At 42.7% G+C, this 19,665-nt stretch overlaps 1 protein-coding gene across 4 annotated transcripts in view; it reads left to right on the plus strand.

The window, feature by feature from the left end:
• PTPN21 (protein tyrosine phosphatase non-receptor type 21) overlaps nucleotides 1-19,665 on the plus strand; it is a 69,721-nt gene that overhangs the window by 35,424 nt on the left and 14,632 nt on the right. For all 4 annotated transcript variants that reach the window (XM_027570626.2, XM_027570627.2, XM_027570625.2 and 1 more), the window contains 9 exons: nucleotides 333-430; nucleotides 2,105-2,172; nucleotides 2,951-3,021; nucleotides 4,697-4,784; nucleotides 5,187-5,275; nucleotides 7,764-7,851; nucleotides 8,552-8,631; nucleotides 18,431-18,491; nucleotides 19,141-19,225. In XM_027570626.2, the coding sequence (XP_027426427.1) occupies nucleotides 333-430; nucleotides 2,105-2,172; nucleotides 2,951-3,021; nucleotides 4,697-4,784; nucleotides 5,187-5,275; nucleotides 7,764-7,851; nucleotides 8,552-8,631; nucleotides 18,431-18,491; nucleotides 19,141-19,225 (728 nt within the window). The remainder of the gene's footprint in view (nucleotides 1-332; nucleotides 431-2,104; nucleotides 2,173-2,950; nucleotides 3,022-4,696; nucleotides 4,785-5,186; nucleotides 5,276-7,763; nucleotides 7,852-8,551; nucleotides 8,632-18,430; nucleotides 18,492-19,140; nucleotides 19,226-19,665) is intronic.

The following is a 19,665-nucleotide window of genomic DNA, read 5'->3' on the forward strand; positions in this document are numbered from 1 at the left end:
GACCAGTTGCAGTTGTCTCCTAGGTGGTTGTAGCTTTGAAATAACTACAGTTAAGGATAAGGGACTCAACAAATTGATTACATTGTGTGTGTGTGTGTGTGTGTGTGTGTGTGTGTGTGTGTGTGTGTGCGCGCGCCCACACGCGTGCCCATGTATGTGTGTGTAGGCATAGATATGGTCAAGGGCATTCTTGTCATTTTTTGAAGCCATCTGGGGTTAAGGTTTTCTTTGACTAGTTTATGCTCCTCTACTGAATTACTGTAAAATGCATTGTGTCTCCACTGGAGGTAATATTAATATTGACTTTTTAAAATTGACATTTTTTTTTGTAGGTATCAGTATTATCTGCAGCTGAAGAAAGATATCTTGGAAGGAAACATTCCTTGTACATTAGAACAAGCAATTCAGCTAGCAGGCTTAGCTGTTCAAGGTAAATAATGGCAATTGATAATGTAATACATATATAAGATTAAGATGTGTGTTATAACAAGGGTGCCTGGCTGCCTCAGTCGGTGGAGCATGCGACTCTTGATCTCAGATCTCTTGAGCCCCATGTTGTGTGTGGACATAACTTAAAAAAATAAAGATCTTAAAAAAAAAAGTGTTTTGGGGCACCAGCGTGACTCAGTCCTTTTAAGTGTCTGCCTTCAGCTCAGGTCATGATCCTGGAGTTCTGGGAGATTGAGCCCCTCATCTGGCTCCCTGCTCAGTGGAGAGTCTGCTTCTCCCTCTCCCTCTGCCCCACCCCACCCCACCGCTCATGTACTGTCACACTCTTCTTTCCCCCTTACTCTCTTTTCTCTCAAATGGATAAATAAAATCTTAAAAAAAAATGTGTGTTATAACAAAAACAGCAAGGGATTCTTCAAGTTACTGTTTCTCTAATAGTGTTTATGTGTTAGCGAAATTAGTTTTCTTGTAGGAAAAAATGAATTTGGATTACTTCTGTGAAATAAGAGACTTTGAAAGGTTAAGCATGTTAGCATATGTCAATAGAGCAAACAGACCAAAATTAGAGAAAACACACACACACACACACACACACACACACACACACACAGCATTTGATAATATGTATTCCTCTAGTTCAGGGATGATCTATAGCTAACTAATATTTTAGGAAGATCAAACAATGAGGTTGATAAAGTTATCTTTACTTATACTTTTTTTTTCCTTTAATGATTTACTTATTTATTTTTGCGGAGAGAGGGGTGGGGAGGGACAGAGGGAGAGAATCCTTAAGCACACTCCCTGCTGAGTGTGGAGCCTGATGCAGGGCTCGATCCCAGGGCCCCAAGATCATCACCCGACCTGAAATCAAGAGTTGGGCACTTAACTGACTGAGCCACACAGGTGCCCTTCTGTTCACTTACTCTAAGCGTACACCATTTATTTGGTTTCTTATGCACTTGTCCTGGATTATAGAGCATTGTCAATCATAATAGATAAAGTTTTGCATTTCACAAGTAATTTTGAATTACTTGGTTCTGTTATTTTTCATGTCTAGTCAATATGTATTTACATGTATGTATATACTTTGGGACGACTTCTGATGGGGCATTATTTCAAATGATAACTGGCATTTAATCTTGGAAATTGAAACTTAATCAGAAGAATCATTGGCTTTAAGAGCTTTTCATAAGGTCTTTGCTGAGCTATCATTTTTTTTTAAACAATGAAAAATCTCTAAACAAATACATCTTGCTGTAACATCTTCAAGTGATCTGATTCCATTCCCTAGAGGTGATCACTGCTATGAACAGTTTGGTTTCTTCCTGACATCTTCCTGTGCATAAGTAAGAACATGTGATTATAGAGTATGTTTTATTTCATTGTTAATTATTAGAAATGAGATCATAATACATATAGTTTGTAACTTATTTTTTCACTTTATTAGTAGGCATTTTTCCAAGTCAAGACACATGAATCTACCTAATTAATATTTTTAAAAAGACTTTTTAAAATACACACTTTATAGCTGTAAGGCACATTTGACTTCTAAATCATAAGCATACCATCTATATACTGCATATTGAATTTAGTTGTGCATGTTTTCCTGTGCAAATTAAATATAATTGACATGAATATTTGTCATTTTGTATAGCTGATTTTGGTGACTTTGATCAGTATGAGTCCCAGGACTTTCTTCAGAAATTTGCCTTGTTTCCTGTGGTAAGAACTTCTTTTGACATTGGGCTTTTTATAAATAGTTTATTTCCATATCCTTAATATCGCCTGAAATGAAGTCCATATGGTAGACTTACTAGGCTGGAAGAGTTAAAAAAAAAATCATTTGCCTCTTATAAACAACTCAAGTGTAAATGCTTCCCTCGTTGTAGTCTCACTAGTCTTTGTAACCCACAGAAAAGGAAGGGTGTGCAGTCCCTGGGCTGCAGCCAGAGAGATTTGTTTTGTGTTTGGGTCTGAGTCTAAGAGAGGGATTCACTTCCAACTTCTGAGCAACCACACAGAGGTTTTGCTTTTACCTGAAGGCTCAAAACCTCACAGTTATGTGGGAATGAGTTCGGCTTCTCAGTAGCAGTGTAAAAAGTAGAGGGCAAAAGGACAGTGCTGTCTGCTTTTTAAAGTCACTATGGATGTGACTGACGGGAAAATCGCATTGGAACAACGAAGGGAGCGGGGTACAATGCTCTTCTGAGTGTACACAGCCAGCCAGGCAGTGCCCGACATGTGCTGGGCTCGGAACTGGCTGATGGGCGTTACCGACCTGACATAACTCAGCTGGAACTTTCTCTGGGATGAACTGAGAAGGCAGGGCAGGTGTTTTGGGTCCTGAGCAGAAGCTACTTCATTCCTTAGCAAGATCATGATCACATACTTAAGCAAATCTTCCACATACCGATACTAGTCCGAATTTTGCCCGAGAGTGGTAAGAGCCACTAACAGTCAGTGGCTTGTTTCCATACTTACTGCAGTGTGTTTTCTTCAGGGGTGGCTACAAGATGAAAAAGTATTGGAAGAAGCAACCCAGAAAGTGGCCTTACTGCATCAGAAATACAGGTAACACTAAGAAATAAGAAATGGCGAGAGTACGGAAGCGAAGCTGGTTTGACCGTGAACTGTGTATTGACACAGCGACACTTGGCACTTTACCGCTGCCGTAGCTGGGACTGTGACTGTGGGTCGCCAGCAGCGTGGCACACTCATGGTGCTCTAGGGGCTGCTCCGGGTGCTTCCCCTATCAGCTCACTTAGTAGCCATGTTTACCAGTGAGGAAGCAGAGAAAAGTGAAAGCCGCCGGTTAGGGAAGGGCGCCACTTCTTCACTCCTCCGTTAAAGGTTTTGGTGGTAACGCGTGTAGTCCGTGTGTGTTAATGCAAGAGCAGGGAGACTTGTTTTCTTTGACGGTGCAGCACATATAGCACACCCCGCCCCCGCCTTGGTACACCTTTGGATGCTGCATCTCTGTCTTCTGGGGGAATCTGTGCCAAGAGCCCCGCGTGGTGCTTATTGCCCTGACCCCTGCATCTGGGTCGGTGATGACTTTCTTTGGTAGTGCATCTGTTGTGCCTTCTGTAAGAAAAATCCTCCCCCAGAGAATGCTGGGTCTTCCTCTAAACCAAGTACCACAGGGTTCCAAGTACTTTCGATGTGATGTCATTACGTTCTTATAACCACTCTTTAAGGTAAATGATATTCTCTTCTTACAGATTGGAAAAACCAAGCTCAAAAGGACTAAATCACTTGCCCATAGTTACCTGTGGTAGAGCTGGGATTTGAGCCCAGGTCTATCTGATTATATCCTTAAATAAATAAAATCTTTAAAAAAAATAAAAAGATAGTTCAGTACTACTATTCTGTATGAGGCTGGATGCTGTGGCACGAAGATAAATAGAACACTTCCCTGCCATCAAAGAATGTATTCCCTGCTTTGGAGTCTAAAGAGCAGGCAGGATAACCCATTGGGATAGTAATTATAAGCTAACAATGTGAGATGAGTGCAGTGGGGGAGGTGTGCATAGAATGTGGTGGGTCTGCACAGAGCAGGGGCATCTGACTTACACTCAGAGCAATCACAGGACAACATAGGCCGACTCTTTGAGGATGTTAGGGATTGATCAGGTGCACGGGTGAATGACAGATGTGCCAGGAAGAGGGATGAGCATGCGCAGAGGCCCAGAGGCATGAGGGAACATCATGGCTTGGTTGCAGTGTGGGCTGCCTTGTGGCTTTGGGGGAGCAGCAGAGGATGAGGCCAGGGAGGCGAGTCTCCATGCAGTTGAGCACCTTCTTTACCTGCACGGCCTTCCTACCCATCCTCGTAATTTACGGTCTTTGAACCCTTATTTCCTGCACCGGTCATTTGACATTTAGCACACGATGCTTAGTAATGCCTGATATTTTAGATAATGAGCAGTTACTGAATGGCTTAGAAAGAATTCCAGCTTTCAGTGAAGATTTTTTTAGGGATTTTTATTCTCCGTGTCCCTCTTGCCTGCCTGAAGTTCAGGGAGAGGATCCTTATGACTAACCCTCAGGGTTTAGCACAGTGCTGTGCGCGTAGCTGGTTTTCAGTCTATGTTGATGGGTTGGTATAACGAATTTCAGATGCTTCAGAACTTGAAATATTTGTAAATGTCTAATGCCAAATTGATATGTAGCTTTTTAGAATAGCCTTTTGTTCTTTTTTTCCCTTTCTGGTTTGGTGATCGATCTCCCATCTGTTGGGTTGCAGAAGGCTCAGCGCTCCTGATGCGGAAATGCTGTACATGCAGGAGGTAGAGAGAATGGATGGCTACGGAGAGGAGAGCTACCCTGCGAAGGTGAGCATGGCGCAGAGCCGGGTTCTCCAGATTAGTGTCAGGAGCTCTGAGAGGACAGCGGGGAGGCCCAGGGGCACCCTGCTGTGACGAGGCGGGAGATGTGCGGAAGTCTGGAAACTTGAAAGCGGAGATCCTGTGACCAAGATTTCACAGTAAAACATTCCTGTTTTGCAGTTTGTTCTTTGAAATGCTCCTGAAGTCTAGTTCCTTAAGGAGCCCAACGCTTCCTATTTTCATAGCTATTAACAAGGTGATTCCTTGATACTGTTCAGACTTTGCCCTCCGGTGTAGATCTTCTGAGCATCTTTTGTCTGGGAACCCAGCCCAGGGAGCTGGGTGTGGTTGTCACACCTCTCAGGCACCTGCTGCCAGACTGCTGCTCTCTGTGCTTTCTCCTTCCAGGATAGCCAAGGCAGTGACATATCCATTGGAGCATGTCTTGAAGGGATCTTTGTGAAACACAAGAATGGAAGGCCTCCTGTGATATTTAGGTACTTTTCTTACATCCTCCTGTGCACTTCCCGGTGGCTCCTCCTGGTGACAGTTTTTAGTACCTATACTAGTAATATGGCCCACAAATCTCTCCCAGGGTCTCAGTAGGAAATGGAAGGATGCCCTTCCTAGAATAAAATAACTTATCCCTGACTACAGTGGTTCTTTCATGAGCCCCTTTCTTTAAAACCAAATGTGTGGAAAACAATGCTTGCAATGATGGCCTGCTTAGGAAATGCTTGAAAGTGTGTGAACCTTTTCTTGCCATATGGAGGCCATTCTTTGTTTTGATGTGAGTTTTTAATTTCAGCTCTACCTTCTAGGACTGTCTCTTTGTTGAAAATCTGGGCCTTTCTCTGACTCTAGTTACGTACCAAAATTCCTAAAATCCCAGCGTCTAAGCAAATTTCTTTTTCTCTTTTCTTTTCTTTTTTCTCTTCTCTTCTTTTCTTTTCCTTTCTTTCTTTTTGGTTAAGTGAAGTTCAGATACTTTTGTATAATGTTCATTTTTTTTTCCTGATTGTAAAACTGTGATACTAGTCATTTGTGGAAATCTTAGAATGTATGTAGAGAGAAAGACAAAAAAGGAGGATCTATAGCAATATGCTAATAGTGGCCGACCCCAAACAATGAAATTTCAGGTGATTTAAATTTCTGGGGTCCAAATTATATCTTAAAGATAGCAAATTGGACGATGTTGCTCAATCCCCGCCTTTTCATTCCTTAAAGCCCATACCCTAGAAAATCCAAAGTGTCATTTCATAGAAATATTTCCAATTTTACTCCCAAGAGTCTATTTACTTTGACTCTATTCTTGATGAAAAATTAAAAGTTTATATTGTTTTTTTAGAGCAGTAAAACATTATACCATTTTTGGTTCTGGGTTCCTTTGTATTTATCATGTGCTTGTGCTGAGTGCTCTCTATGTTTTCTCGTATGATCTTCACAACTCTGAGCAGAGGCTACGACCACCCTTTTCCACATGGGATCACTGAGACTTGGAAGATTAAGTGATTGGCTTCAGGTCACCCAGTCACTAACTGGCATAACCAAGAACTCCAACTAAAGCTTTTAACCAGTGTGTTAAATAGCTTCTTTTATGAAAAGGAATTTACTTCCCCACTCCTCAGGCCCTCTAAAAACCATCCTATTTCTTCTTGAGAACTGGTTTTTCCTTTGAAGATTTTTTTTTTCTAAGCTGACATTTCTTCATTTCTTTTGCTTTACTACTGCCTTTGGGGCTCTGAATTCTCCATGGCGATTATGACCATGGAGAGTGTGCCTGGCTTGGGGAGCAGACACCCACTCCTAGACCCTATTGCCTGGGTTGGGCGGTACTCCTCCTTGGCAGTTGCTCTCATGGCCCTAAGCTGCTCATTTAAGTCTTCCCAACGTGTGAGTTGGGGGACAGGAGGCAGAGAAGGATCTGGACTGCACCAGAAGGGCAGCACTGATGGTGCCCAAAGGGCCACATGAAAACTGGAGGCAACCAGCCAGCTTCTGTCTCACTGATAACCTTTAGGTTTAACAATTAAACATTAAGTGGCACCTGGCTGGTTCAGTCGGTAGAGCATGCAACTCTTGATCTCGGGCTGTAAGTCCGAGACCCATGTTGGATATAGAGATTACTTAAAAATAAAATCTTAAAGAAACAAAAACCCACAATGAACATTGAATCACTGCAAATTAATTTTATTTATTTAAATAAATTTAAAATAAGTAAATCGTAATGGAGAAAGACAAAGAGGGGTAAAATTTTTCTTTCAGACCATTTTTCCCCTTCATAAAATTATATAGTTACGTAATAAAATAAAATATTAATATACAAAATCTAAACGTGGTTAAGTACAGTTAGAAAATATAAGAGAGGAGTTTGAATCCCAGTGAACTCATCCGGAGTCGTTCACTCTTTGGGTTCCTGGCATTTGAACTTACTCTTCACCCTGACGCTTTTCAGAGACCCCGTCCTCCACCTTTGTGCCTCACTTTTGCCTTGTATACCTGCAAAACTTAATGATACTTGCTTGCCTCTCTCTCCTCTCTCACCCACCCTCCAACTGTGTCCCTTTGAGGGAAGCACTGTACTGTGCCTCACTGATCTTAGTATCCTGGGAACCTAACACAGTTTCTGGCATTGCTAATAATGGGTGCCCTTGAAGATGTTTGTTAAATGAATGAAGGAGGCATTGACAACCAGCTAAGATAGGGATCTTTGATCCAACTAATCTGGCAAATGAGGATAAAGAGATCTTACATTTTTAAGTACTCTTTGCCTTCACTTAGTCTACAGTCTACGCGCATTTACTTTTTGCGACTAGCTCTTGTCACTTCAATGAGAAGATGCATGTCAGCTGATTAAAACAACTGTTTTCTTTCTAAAATGATTAACAAATGTTAACTTGACACCTCAAGCTTGAGAAGGAAAAATCATATGTTCTATCTTCTAGATAGAACTCACATTGCTCTTTTCTATTTGTTGTGTTTTAGGTGGCATGATATTGCCAACATGTCCCACAATAAGTCCTTCTTTGCATTAGAGCTGGCCAATAAAGAGGAGACCATCCAGTTTCAAACTGTGAGTAAACATTAGGAATCTGCATGGAATGTTTTTCCTAAAAGTTAACAAGTTAGCATTTCTGTGTGTGTGTTGGGGGAGGGAGGTGGCATTAAAATTGTAATACTTAATCCTTATATAAAACGTAAAATTTTATAACATTTTGCTTAATAGCCCTTGGCAAAAAGTAGTTGCTCAGTAAATGCTGTTGAATGAATGAGTCCTTGGATAAATACTATGTGGTATGATGATTTTTAAATTAAAGGGACTAAATAGGGGAGAAAATAAGTACTAATACCTTAATTTCCATTGCTAAGGAAAGGGCTCTGTAGAAATACTATTTCACACTCACTTTTGCTCTCTTGATAAAGGCAATATTAGGTCACTGACTGAAATGTTTTGTTTCAAATTGTCTTTGCCTATCTTTGTCAAAATAAAAGTTGATATTTTTATAATTTTAAAATCTCTGCGTCACTTTGAAACAGTTCTGTGTAAGAGTCACAACCTTAGAATAGTGTTTTTTGTTTTTGTTTCTGGTCTTCATAATTTAAATCCTAATTATGGCATTCATATGATAGGCACAGCATTAGAAAATGAAAGAATCGCAGTGTGTTAAAAGTGACTTTGATGTAGTATATCCCCCAATTGTGTCTTGTCCTCAAACTCTGCATTAAGTTGTAAATGTGTTTTCATTTACTTTGTGCAATATTTCATTTGCTAGGAAGACATGGAAACCGCAAAGTACGTGTGGAGACTCTGTGTTGCGCGACACAAATTCTACAGACTAAATCAGTGCAGCCTGTGAGTATAGCCTGTTCATGGAAGTGGTAGAAAATAATGAGGTTAGACATTTTTATCTTGAGCTGTATGGTATCCTCTAGAAAGGCAAATTTTGTAGAAAAGAACAGTTTTATGACATTACTAACACAAACTCTTTGCTTTTTCATGTTAAAATAGCTCTCAAAAATATTTTCATTTTACCTTCAGAACAACTTCTAATGACTACAGATGTATGCCTCTAAGATTTTCTTTACCTATTTACTAAAATCATTAACTCTTGAAAGTTAAAAAGAGAATGTTCTTTTTTAATCAGCATCTTGAGTAATTAAAGATTATTCAGCTTGTCAAGCCATTTGAAGCATACCTTTTCTTCCTAATGTACATTGTTCTTGGTCCCCATGGGTTTCCCGCTTTGTGCTGGATCATTCCCATCAGCATACAGACATGCTGTAATAAAATTGCCCATCTCGAAACACTTGTCCTTCACTCCACACGCCATCCAGCCAGGGCTCCATTATCTCTGCTCTCCTGTAGGGCACATTTCTGCATAGGAGTCGTATATGCTTGCTCTCTCTCCTTCCTCCCACCCTGCTTCCCCTAGCTGTCACACATGGACACCTCTGGTCACCCCTCCCTTCCTGCACCCTGCTGCTCGTCATCTGCCAGGACCCCACCGTCCTGCTTTTCCTCTTTCTAGGCAGTTTCTTCTCAGTCAGCTTTGCTGGTTTAATCCTCAGACCTCTTCCACATCTTCCTCATTCACATTGATTCAGGTTTACAAATAGTGCATCCGGTTTTATTTCTAGCTCAGTCTTCTCCCTGAGCACAGCCGACTGCCTATTGACATCTCCATTTGGGGACCTAAGAGGCATCTCAGATGTGATATGTCAAAACCCAAACTTGATGCTCTCTTCCTTTGCCTGCCCCCAAATCTGCTTCTTCCCTGTTCTTTGCCATTCCATAAATGGCAGCACTCCATATTCACACAGTTGCCCAGGCCCCAGGCCTACTTAATTCCATTTTGATTCTTGTTTCTTTCATCGTACATCCAATTCATCAGCAAGCTCTGCCTTCGAAATGTATCTGAAATCTGACCACTTTTACCACCCCCTCTGCTAACAACCTCATGCCAAGCCGCCAGTGTTTCTCAGCTGTAGGATGGCGGGAGCCTTCTGACGCTCTCCCTATGTCCGCGCCTGCCCTGCCTATACCTTGCTTTCCATATGTCAGCCAGACTGGTCTTAGTTGAATATGGGTCAGATCCTCTAGCCCTTGAAACCCTGCACTGGCATTTCATCATGCTTAAAAGTACAAAAAAAAAAAAAGTACAAGACCATCCGAGATCTGGTCCTTGCCTGGTTCCCACCTTGTTTTCTTTATACCCTCCTCCTGCTCACCCTGTCCCAGCCACACTAGGATCCTTTCCCGTCTGTGAACATGTTCTGCCCTTAGGGACGCTGTGCTTGCCACTTCCCGGCCTGAAATGCTCTTCCTTCCCATGCCTCATTCTCCCACTGCATCCGTTGTCTGATCAGAGGTACCCTGGCTGCCTTGGGTACTCCCTCCCTGCCCACTGCCTGTCTCTCTTTATCCCCTTGCCCTGATTTATTCTTTTTCATAGGACTTGGCCCCGCTGACTTTGTGTATTTGTTTCCTTACTTGTTTACTGCCTCCATCTCTTCTCAGCAGGTAGGCACCACAGCAGTGCAAAGGGCAGACACTGGTTAACTCCTGTGCTCCTGGTGCTGAGCAAGGGGCTGGGCCGCAGTAGGCCTTCTGAATTTGTTGAAGGAACGCATGTTAAGAGGTCTGATTGGGGATGTCTGTGGTGCTGTAGGAGCCCTTAGGAGAAGGGTTCCTAACCCAGAACTGCCATGCCAGGAAAGGCTTCCCAGCAGAGTGGCATCTGCACTGAGACTTGGAAATCTTGCGCTCCATCCCCACAACGTTCTTTTAAGCTGTTCTCTCTCATCTCGCCCACTGCAGCTGCCTCCCATCTGGCTCCCCTGCCCCATCTCACCTGGCTCCAGCCAGTTTTCTGGATGGATGAGCAAAAGATGTAGCACTTTACCCAAAGTTATAGCTCAGAACCACATTTGAGCTTGTGCCTTTCCGCACCCTTCTTAGCTACAGCATCAAGTGCAAGACTCCTGTGATCCTCCTCTGGGCTCATCTGTGCAGCTGACACATGATCCTGGCCCCAGAGCCCATAGTCCTCACAACGCTGAAGCGTCTCACAGCCCCAGGCTTTGCTGGAATGCTCTCTGTCCCCGTCTCTGGCAGGCTCTTCGTTGTTTGTCCTGATCCAGTTTAAGTGCGGCCGTCCTGGTGGCCACCACACATTTAGTTTGCTTTGTCCTTGGTACCATTCTCAAAGTACTGGTTGTTTCCTACCACTTGCATAATAATGATTCTGATTCGGTAGATACTTTCTCTGTGCCAAGCATTATGCGGAGAGCTTTTATCTCCTTTCGTCTTTACAGTAGCCCGGTTCGGTACAATTCCTCCTGCCCTTTTGTAGATGAAGGCGTGGGGACATAGAGGCCTGCAGTGTCGCGGTCCTGCCGTGCAGCCAGCGCTCCCCACCCCCCAAGGCTAGGCCACTGGCGTGGTTCAGACCTGCTGTCCTATGCGAACCTGGCTTTTCTGGCTTGTCTGCTAGCGCCCCAGTGGCCGGCGGGCCGCCTGGCACCCAAGGCTTAGTGAATGGTGGAAGCCTGAGTGAGATGGTGACGGGCGTCAGAGGGGAGAAGAAAGAGCCCGTTTGCTCCTTGTTGATTTCCTTTTACCACTGATTGTAAATTGGAAAAAAAAATCTGAAGAGAACATTTTCCCTTCAGGCCAAGAAGGAAGAGGAAAGTCTATGGAAGTGCTTTCTGTTTTTTTATAGGTACCCCAAAGTGTGAAATAAAACTGGTTAGGAATAACCGTGCAAAGGGCAGACCCATCTTTGGGACTCCTGAAAGAAAAGGAAGTGACCGGGGGTGACCCTACAGGAGAACCAGCCCGGGATGAGCCCGTAGGTCCCAGTTCTCTTCTCCTCTCTGAGTAACCCCCGACCATGCTTTTCTCTGCGTCCACTGGTCTGCTGATGGGATTTGAGAAGGCGCTAACTGACCCGACGGGGAGGAGGGAGCCCTCCTTTCTTTGTGGATACGGGAAGCCTTCTCTGCTGGCTGTGCGCTGAGCTCGCAGGTCTGAGCGTGTTTGTGTCAGAACGTGCTTCCCCTGGTGGCCAGATTCAGTGGTGCCAGGAGTCCAGGCCAGTCACATTTGGGGCTCTCCTGGGCTGGCCTGGTTACCTGAGCACGTGTGACCTTAGTTCTGTGCAGAAGCAGCGTTCTGAGCTTCAAGCAGTAGATATGCACTCTGGAGGAGCACAGCCTTTTCATAAGTTTGAGGGTCTTCATAGGGTGGAACCCTCCCTCTTCTGGAAAATAATGGAGAATCAAAGCAATCATTTTGAATAGACTGCAAAACATCATCTCTTTACAGTAGGGATCCATATTGGTTGGTGGTCAATGCCTTTTTTTTTTTTTAAAGATTTTATTTATTTATTTATTTGAGAGACAGAGAAAGCATGAGCAGGGGCAGAAGCAGAGGGAGAAAGAGAGAGGGAGAAGCAGGCTTCCCGCCGAGCGGGGAGCCCAATGCGGGGCTCGATCCCAGGACCCTGGGATCATGACCTGAGCTGAAGGCAGACGCTTAACGACTGAGCCACCTATGCGCCCCAATGCCTTTTTTAAAGGAGTTTTTTTTTTTTTTTGCAAATCACCACCTACTAATGATTTTAAAGTTCAGATGGAAAATAAATCAATTCTGTTGTAGAAATCTAACTTTGTAATATTGCTGTTTCTTGCTAAATAGAAATTAAACTACATTATTATGGTCTTCAGTTACATATGTCTACATAAAGAAAACACAGGGGGCACCTGGGTGGCTGCCAGTTAAGCGGCTGACTAAACTCAGGTCATGATCTCAGAGTCCTGGGATTGAGCCCCACTTGGCCCCATGTGTTCAGCGGGGAGCCTGCTTTTCTCCCTCTCCCTCTGCCTCCCCCCCCACCCCCACTTCTGCTCTCTTTCTCTCTCTCTCAAATAAATAAAATCTTAAAAAAAAAAACACAAGAGTTTCAAAAGTGCAATAGTTAGGTTTAAAAGGCTATTTTCTACATTTTGTTTTAATCTGTATATCCAGTAGATTAAGGAAGTCCATATCCATGAGCTATTCCTGTGTAATTATTTATGATGGAGGACACCTGCTGCATTCTGTGGGAAACTAATTTATTTCGCCATTAGCAGTTGTTCTCAGGTGAAGTAAATGAATTCTTAGCCTTTAATGTTTTTTTTTGTTTTTTTTTTTTTTAAAGATTTTATTTATTTATTTGACAGATAGAGACACAGTGAGAGAGGGAACACAAGCAGGGGGAGTGGGAGAGGGAGAAGCAGGCTTCCCACCGAGCAGGGAGCCCGATGTGGGACTCGATCCCGGGACCCTGGGATCATGACCCGAGCTGAAGGCAGACGCCCAACGACTGAGCCACCCAGGCGCCCAGCCTTTAATGTTTTGATGGGTGATAAAACTAAAAATAGCTTTAAATTTTATGGTCATTTTTTTTTTTAAGGCTCTCAACCTAGACTGTTCAGTCACATTTAATACAGTGATCCTAGAATATTGGTAGATCACAGTCCAGATGGGTCATTTTACAGTGTGATGGGCATTTAATGGAACTGTAACAGGCCTGAAATTGGACAGCGGATTCTGGATGACTGGGTCAGCCTGGGGCGCCTGGTGGCTCAGGGAGAGGGTTCTGCTTGTATAGAAGGAGGACTTTGCTCTTAGAGTGTCCTCTCCACCACCTCTCAGTCCTGTTATGTAATTCAATGGTGTTTGGGATGGCCTTGTGTGACTCATCCAAACTTGACCCAGATGACTATATTTTAGATTTTATAGAAAGACATGACCTATCATAAATCTTGCCCCCTCCCTCCACTTTTAAACAAGGTACTCTAAATAACAGAGTCATCTTTTTATGTCACTCAAGCCTTAAAAATGTGAGAAGAAGAATGTTAATATTCCTTTAGGGTTAGCTTAGGAATTACAAGAGATAAGGTCAGTCTGTTTTGTCAAATAATTTCTTCCAAACCCCAGAATTGGTCCTGCTGTAATCAGCCTCTCGTTTACATGAGAAAAAGACTGGGAGAGAAACAGAATCTTGGTGAGGACAGTATTCCCCGAATCTGCAGAGCCATGGGATCAAGGTTCCAAGGGACTTTATCTAGAGGGAAAGCTGAATTTCAGTCCCCGGCAGGTGAGAGGGTTGGTGTGTGCCCACTTGTGTTGTAGAGACTCTGACCAGAACACTAACGGGAGAAGGCCCTTCCTGGAAGGGGATGGGGCTGCCCCTTCTCCTAGCCCCACTGCAGGGTTTAAAGAGACCAGAGGAGGGGTGCATGAGTGGCTCAATCAGTTGAGCGTCTGGCTCACAATTTCGGCTCGGGTCATGATCTCAGAGTCCTGGGATGGAGCCTCGTGTTGGGGGTGGGGGTGGGGTCCCCGCTCAGTGGGGAGTCTGCTTGTCTCCCTCTGCCCCTCCCCCAACCACTCTCTCACTCATACTCTTTCTAAAATAAATAAATAAATCTTAAAAAAAAAAATACAGGGACTGGAGGAGGCCTGGAAGGAGATAGAGTAGCCCTGTCCCATCAGAGAAGGTCATTGAGACCAACGTTTTCTAGGTATTTCCACCATCCAGTACAATTTTTTGTTCATCAAAATCTCCTCTTCACTAGCTATAAATCTGTGAGAAAAGAAGCCCACAAAGCAAAATTGAAATAGCTCTTAGAAATAGCTTCACTGTAAATGCTCAGTAATTAGCATCTGCTTCCGTCCTCACTGTGTCACTTGTTTGCTCAACAAACATTTGAGGCCTTCTTTGTGTGCCGGGCACCAGTGATACCATTATGTCCTCTTGTCCCCATGGAGCTTACAGATCATCCGGGGCCGGGGAAGGGGTCAACAAATAATGGACTGTTGGGAGCCTGTGCTCGGTAATCCAACGGACAGGCCTGATTCCAGTGCCCGTTCTGCTACTTCCTGGTCATGTGACCAAGAGCAGTTTCCTTAACCTACCTATCAGTTTCCTCCTCTGTAAAATCAGGAGAGTAACTGGCATCCCTTCTGGTGTTGGGGTTCAGATTCCGTGAGATAATCATTTTCCGTCCTTAGCACTGTTTCAGTAGAAGTCATACTTATTTTACTGGGCATAGCAGCCTTTACTCTTTTGTTTTCTCCAGGGCACACATTCCAGTGATTTTGTTCCTAAGAGTTCTTCAGCTGTCTCGTTTTTAGCAGCACCCATCAACATAGTAACTGCCCAGAAAGTCTGGAAAACACCCGCTAGCAGTTAGACCATTTGGTCTTGTCTGCTAGGTTTAGGCTAACTGGTCTCCCTCGTAAGCTGCAGTTACAAGAACAGTGGCAGGAAGAAGGAGGAGGTGGGTGTTAGAACCGATGGCGAGGCTGCCTAGCGGAGCCATCTGGCAGGAGAAAGACGTGTTAATTTGTTTGTGTTTAGTAAGAAGTGGCCTCTGCAGTGGACAGTGGCGCCCCCGCACTGGATGCTGCCGAAATAGATAGTGCATGTGGGAGTTACTGCCTCTGCTTCTAAGCTCTGCATCTTTGGATTCTGTGTTTGACACATTTAAGTTTCATTTTTGCCCCCGGCTGGGCAAGTCTGGACATGTTGGAGTATTACTCTGTGGCAGCCTTTCCTTCTCATTTCTGAATTTTGAATATATAGTACCTTATTATTTATTTTTAGAGAGAGAGAGCACACGTGCGAGCATGAGGCAGAGAAGCTTAGAGGGTGGAGGAGAGACTCTTAAGCAGGCCCCCTGCCCAGGGCAGAGCCCGATGCGGGGCTCGATCTCACAATTCTGACATCATGACCTGAGCTGAAATCATTAGTTGGCCGCCCAACTGACTGAGCCACCCAGGTGCCTGTTGAATTTTAGTAATTTAAAAGTTCAGTCCTTTTGGACTAAATATAAATTTCAAAGGTCCCAGTTTTGCTTCAGCCTAGCTCTGACGATGGAGAATAAGCAGCAGCAAAGTAAACCTCAAGGCTACAAAATGATGCCTTCACATTCCGGACACTGATTTTAATGACTATTTTAACGTACAGTTAAGGAGTGGTTAACAAAACTAGAGTACCTGGTGCACCATCCCACCTCCCACCACCAAAGAGGCCTCAATTAGGACCCATAGAGCTTTACTGATCGCTACAGGCTTAATAGAATTATCATCCATTTTGTTATTGTTGGGTAACATAAGTTCTGGGAGATGAAATGTTCTTGGGAATAGAGACACTTACTCTTTAGCAATAACCTCAACACATTTTGATGATGAAAGGAAATTATTTCAAAAAGCGTTTAATTAAAAAAAGTCACCCAGTAGAACAAATTGTAGTCACCTGATGTTAAGTTCCTGATACGCACTCAGTTTTTTTTCTTTGTAATTTCTATTATTACTTTTGGGTTTAACTATTATCTTCAGCCTATGATATATAATAGAAGTATTCACTTATATTTTCTGTAAGTTCACTTATGACTTCATATTTAAATTTTTAATTTTTAAATCCATCTGCTATGCACTTTCTTATGTGGCATTATATGAGGCTATGAGACTTGAACTTCTTATAAATGGTCCATTGTACCAATAACCTATCTTCTCTCTGCTGAGCTGGAATATCACCTTTATCACATAATCAGTTTTTATTCTGGGGTAGACCATTTTTCAGATTGCTCTTATGTTCCCTTATTCTAACACTCTGTTACTGAGGCAATACCAACCTAGTTTCATTCAAGCCCAGTATTTGGTGATCATTTTTAATCAGAAATGATAAGCACTAGTTTTAATTTATCTCAGGCCTTCTCAAAATAAGCTAATTTTCAGGTTTTGAATATAAGGTACTAGTTGGGGACGCCTGGGTGGCTCAGTTGGTTAAGTGTCTGCCTTCAGCTCAGGTCATGATCCTGGAGTCCCAGGATCGAGTCCCACATTGGGCTCCTTGCTCAGCAGGGAGACTGATTCTCCCTCTGCCCCTCCTCCTGCTCTGCACGATCTCTCTCTCTGACAAATAAATAAATAAAATCTTAAAAAAAAATAAGGTACTAGTGTTTAGAATGCTAAGAATCATGTTAATTTAGGAGATGTGAGGATTGATACTATGGTACATTTGCTGATTCAATAGGTTGAGTGTTCGCTTTGTGATTCTGGATTTTCTAGTAATTAGTCCTTAGAAACTATGACCAAAAGTCACAAAATATTTTTGTAATTAGTATTTATGTGTCACATAAGCTCATGAGCCAGGAACAGATGGTAAAATTTTTTTTTTTTTTTAAGTGCTTTGACGGGTGCCTGGCTGGCTCAGTTGGTAGAGCATGCGACTCATGAGTTCACGCCCCATGTTGGGTATAGAGCTTACTTTAAAAAAAATTTGGGGGGGGTGCCTGGGTGGCTCAGTCAGTTGAGCACCTAATTGATTTTGGTTGATCACTCTTGATTTTGGCTCAGGTCATGATCTCAGGGTGGTGAGATTGAGCCCTGCATTGGGCTCCCCGCTGGGCTTGGAGCCTGCTTGCGATTCTCTTTCCTTCTCCCTCTGCCCCCACCCCCACCCCAAGCACATGCGTGCACATGCTCTCTCTGTCACTCTCTTAAAAAGAAAAGGGAGGAAAAGGGGAGAAAAAGCACTTGGGGAAAATTACCTAAGTCATCAACAAAGCCAAGAATCCTGTGTGTTTAGGTTCCTAGATTTTATCTGCAATAAACTGCACATAAGAACAAAAAAATCCTGCCTCTGTTTAAAAGTGGTAAAATTACACGAGCTGTTTTGTCTCTTGTTCCTTTTTGATGTAATTATTTATTCAAAGATGGAACTTGATGGGAATAGTTTAAAATCTCAATTTATCTGAAAAATGTTAGTCCACACTTCTTAATATTCTCATTGCTTTCTTTGTTGTTTGTTGTTGTTGTTTAAGTCACCTCCACACCCAGCATGGAGCCCAGTGTGGGACCTGAACTCACGACCAACTAAGCCACCCACGCACCCTTTATTGCTTTCTAAAAAATACATTTGGAACCAATCTGAGAGAAGTTTCTTGCAAAGAAAAGTAAATAGGTTTACCATTGGCCCACTGAACCAAATCTACTTGTTTGCTTTCTCTAACTTAGTTCCTTACGGGAAATCCAGATTCTTAAGTTACCAAAGTTACAAACTTATTTCTTGATTACGTTTGTAATGTGTGGTTAAAAGGATTTTAACTAAAGGCATCTCCCATTGCTTCAGGCTTCTGGGCTGGCAGTTGATGGTCACTGTGACCTCAGGACTGTCAATGGAGGTGGTCAGTGCTGACCCAGGCCCACAGGAGAGATGCATTTGCACTGAGTCTTGCTTACCTGGGATGTTTGTGGGTGATCAAGCCCTGCTGCTTTTCCTCTCTGCATATTCTCATTCCAGAGGTTTTACCTGGATAGCCCAGGAAAAGATAGACCTGCCCACCCTCCGATAGTTAAGGCAGATGTTGCTGTGTGAAGAGGCTCAAACCCTGGAGTGTGGGTGGAAGGGTCTGGGCAGCCATAGAGGGTGGAGGCCCCAAGTGAGGGCAGAGTCTCCTTTTCTCTGATATATGGCTGGATTAGTTTGTCTTCTTTTTGCTTTAGTAGATTTATTATTTTACCTTCTTATTAATTTATTTTGGCAGAATTAGGAAAACTATGTGTATGTATGTCTCAATGACATGTCTTATTTTTATAGGCAAACTCAGACTGTCACAGTGAACCCAATTAGGAGGAGGTCATCTTCAAGGGTATCCCTGGTAAGAAAGAAGGAAAAATATAATTGCTTTTTTTCTTTTAGTGATATCACCTTCCTTAATAAAAGATGCTTTTGATAGTATTAATTTTTTATTTGGACCACAAAAGTGTGCTGGTATTCCATTGTTTTTAACCAAAGAAATGGCAATTTTCCATAGGCTGACCCTACTATTTATGTAATATTTATTTTATTATACATATTTAAATATTAGGTCCAACCTAATTAAAATTTTTGACTATTAGTGAAGAGCAGTCAGAGGTTAGTAGATATTTAAAATGCTAGCTAATTTTGCCTGATAAGATTAAATACACTACAGAAAAGCTTTTTATATTCACATGTTTACATAAGAATTCAGGGAACTTTGTCTATTCCTTCTTGCTCTTAAAGACTTTTTGGATACAGCTTGTTTTCTTGTGATCTTTGATGTCTGGTATCAGTGCATAGGCCTTGGCATTGTCATTCTGGGAGAGACACTGAAAGTGACAGATATGGTAAGAGCTGTAGGGTCTTCATGTTTATTTTCTATATATTATATTTAACTTCCTTAGAAGTTTTTTAATGGACAGAAAGAAACCAGCAGAGACTTACTTTACATATATTACATAGGCAGCAATGTGTTTTAACCCTGTTTCCAACTTTCCATTCCTTAGCCTAAGCCCCAGCCCTATGTGATGCCTCCCCCACCCCAGCTGCATTATAATGGACATTATACAGAACCATACACTTCCTCCCAAGGTAAAGTACGCTATATCTGAAATGCCATACAAAATTATTATAATTTGAATAAATCTATGAAGACTTGGAGATCTTCGAGCCAGGATAGTTTTGGCTGACGTTACAGCCAAATCGTTTTCATGATTATAGCCATCCTGGATTCATAGAAGCAGCAGTCATTAGATTCAGTTTCTCGAAAATGTGTAGCGATATTCAGTATCTCATTCTGATGCTCAAATGATCCCAAGTTTGGCCTTTGGGAGCCCCTTTCAGCCAACTCCTTTGTCCTGCTGACACTCTCCCATTAGCCTTTGAGTGTTTCCTGGCTTTCCAGCATAAGATATCCCAGGCTCGTTTTGGTTTTTTCCCCGCCCGAGAGCTGCCCGTTGTAAGGGTTTAAGCATTTCATTTTTATTTATTTTTATTTTTCACTTGGTTAGTGTAGGGAGCTGTATTTAAGA

This window comes from Zalophus californianus, chromosome 6, assembly GCF_009762305.2.
Source record: "Zalophus californianus isolate mZalCal1 chromosome 6, mZalCal1.pri.v2, whole genome shotgun sequence".
Lineage (NCBI taxonomy): Eukaryota > Metazoa > Chordata > Mammalia > Carnivora > Otariidae > Zalophus > Zalophus californianus.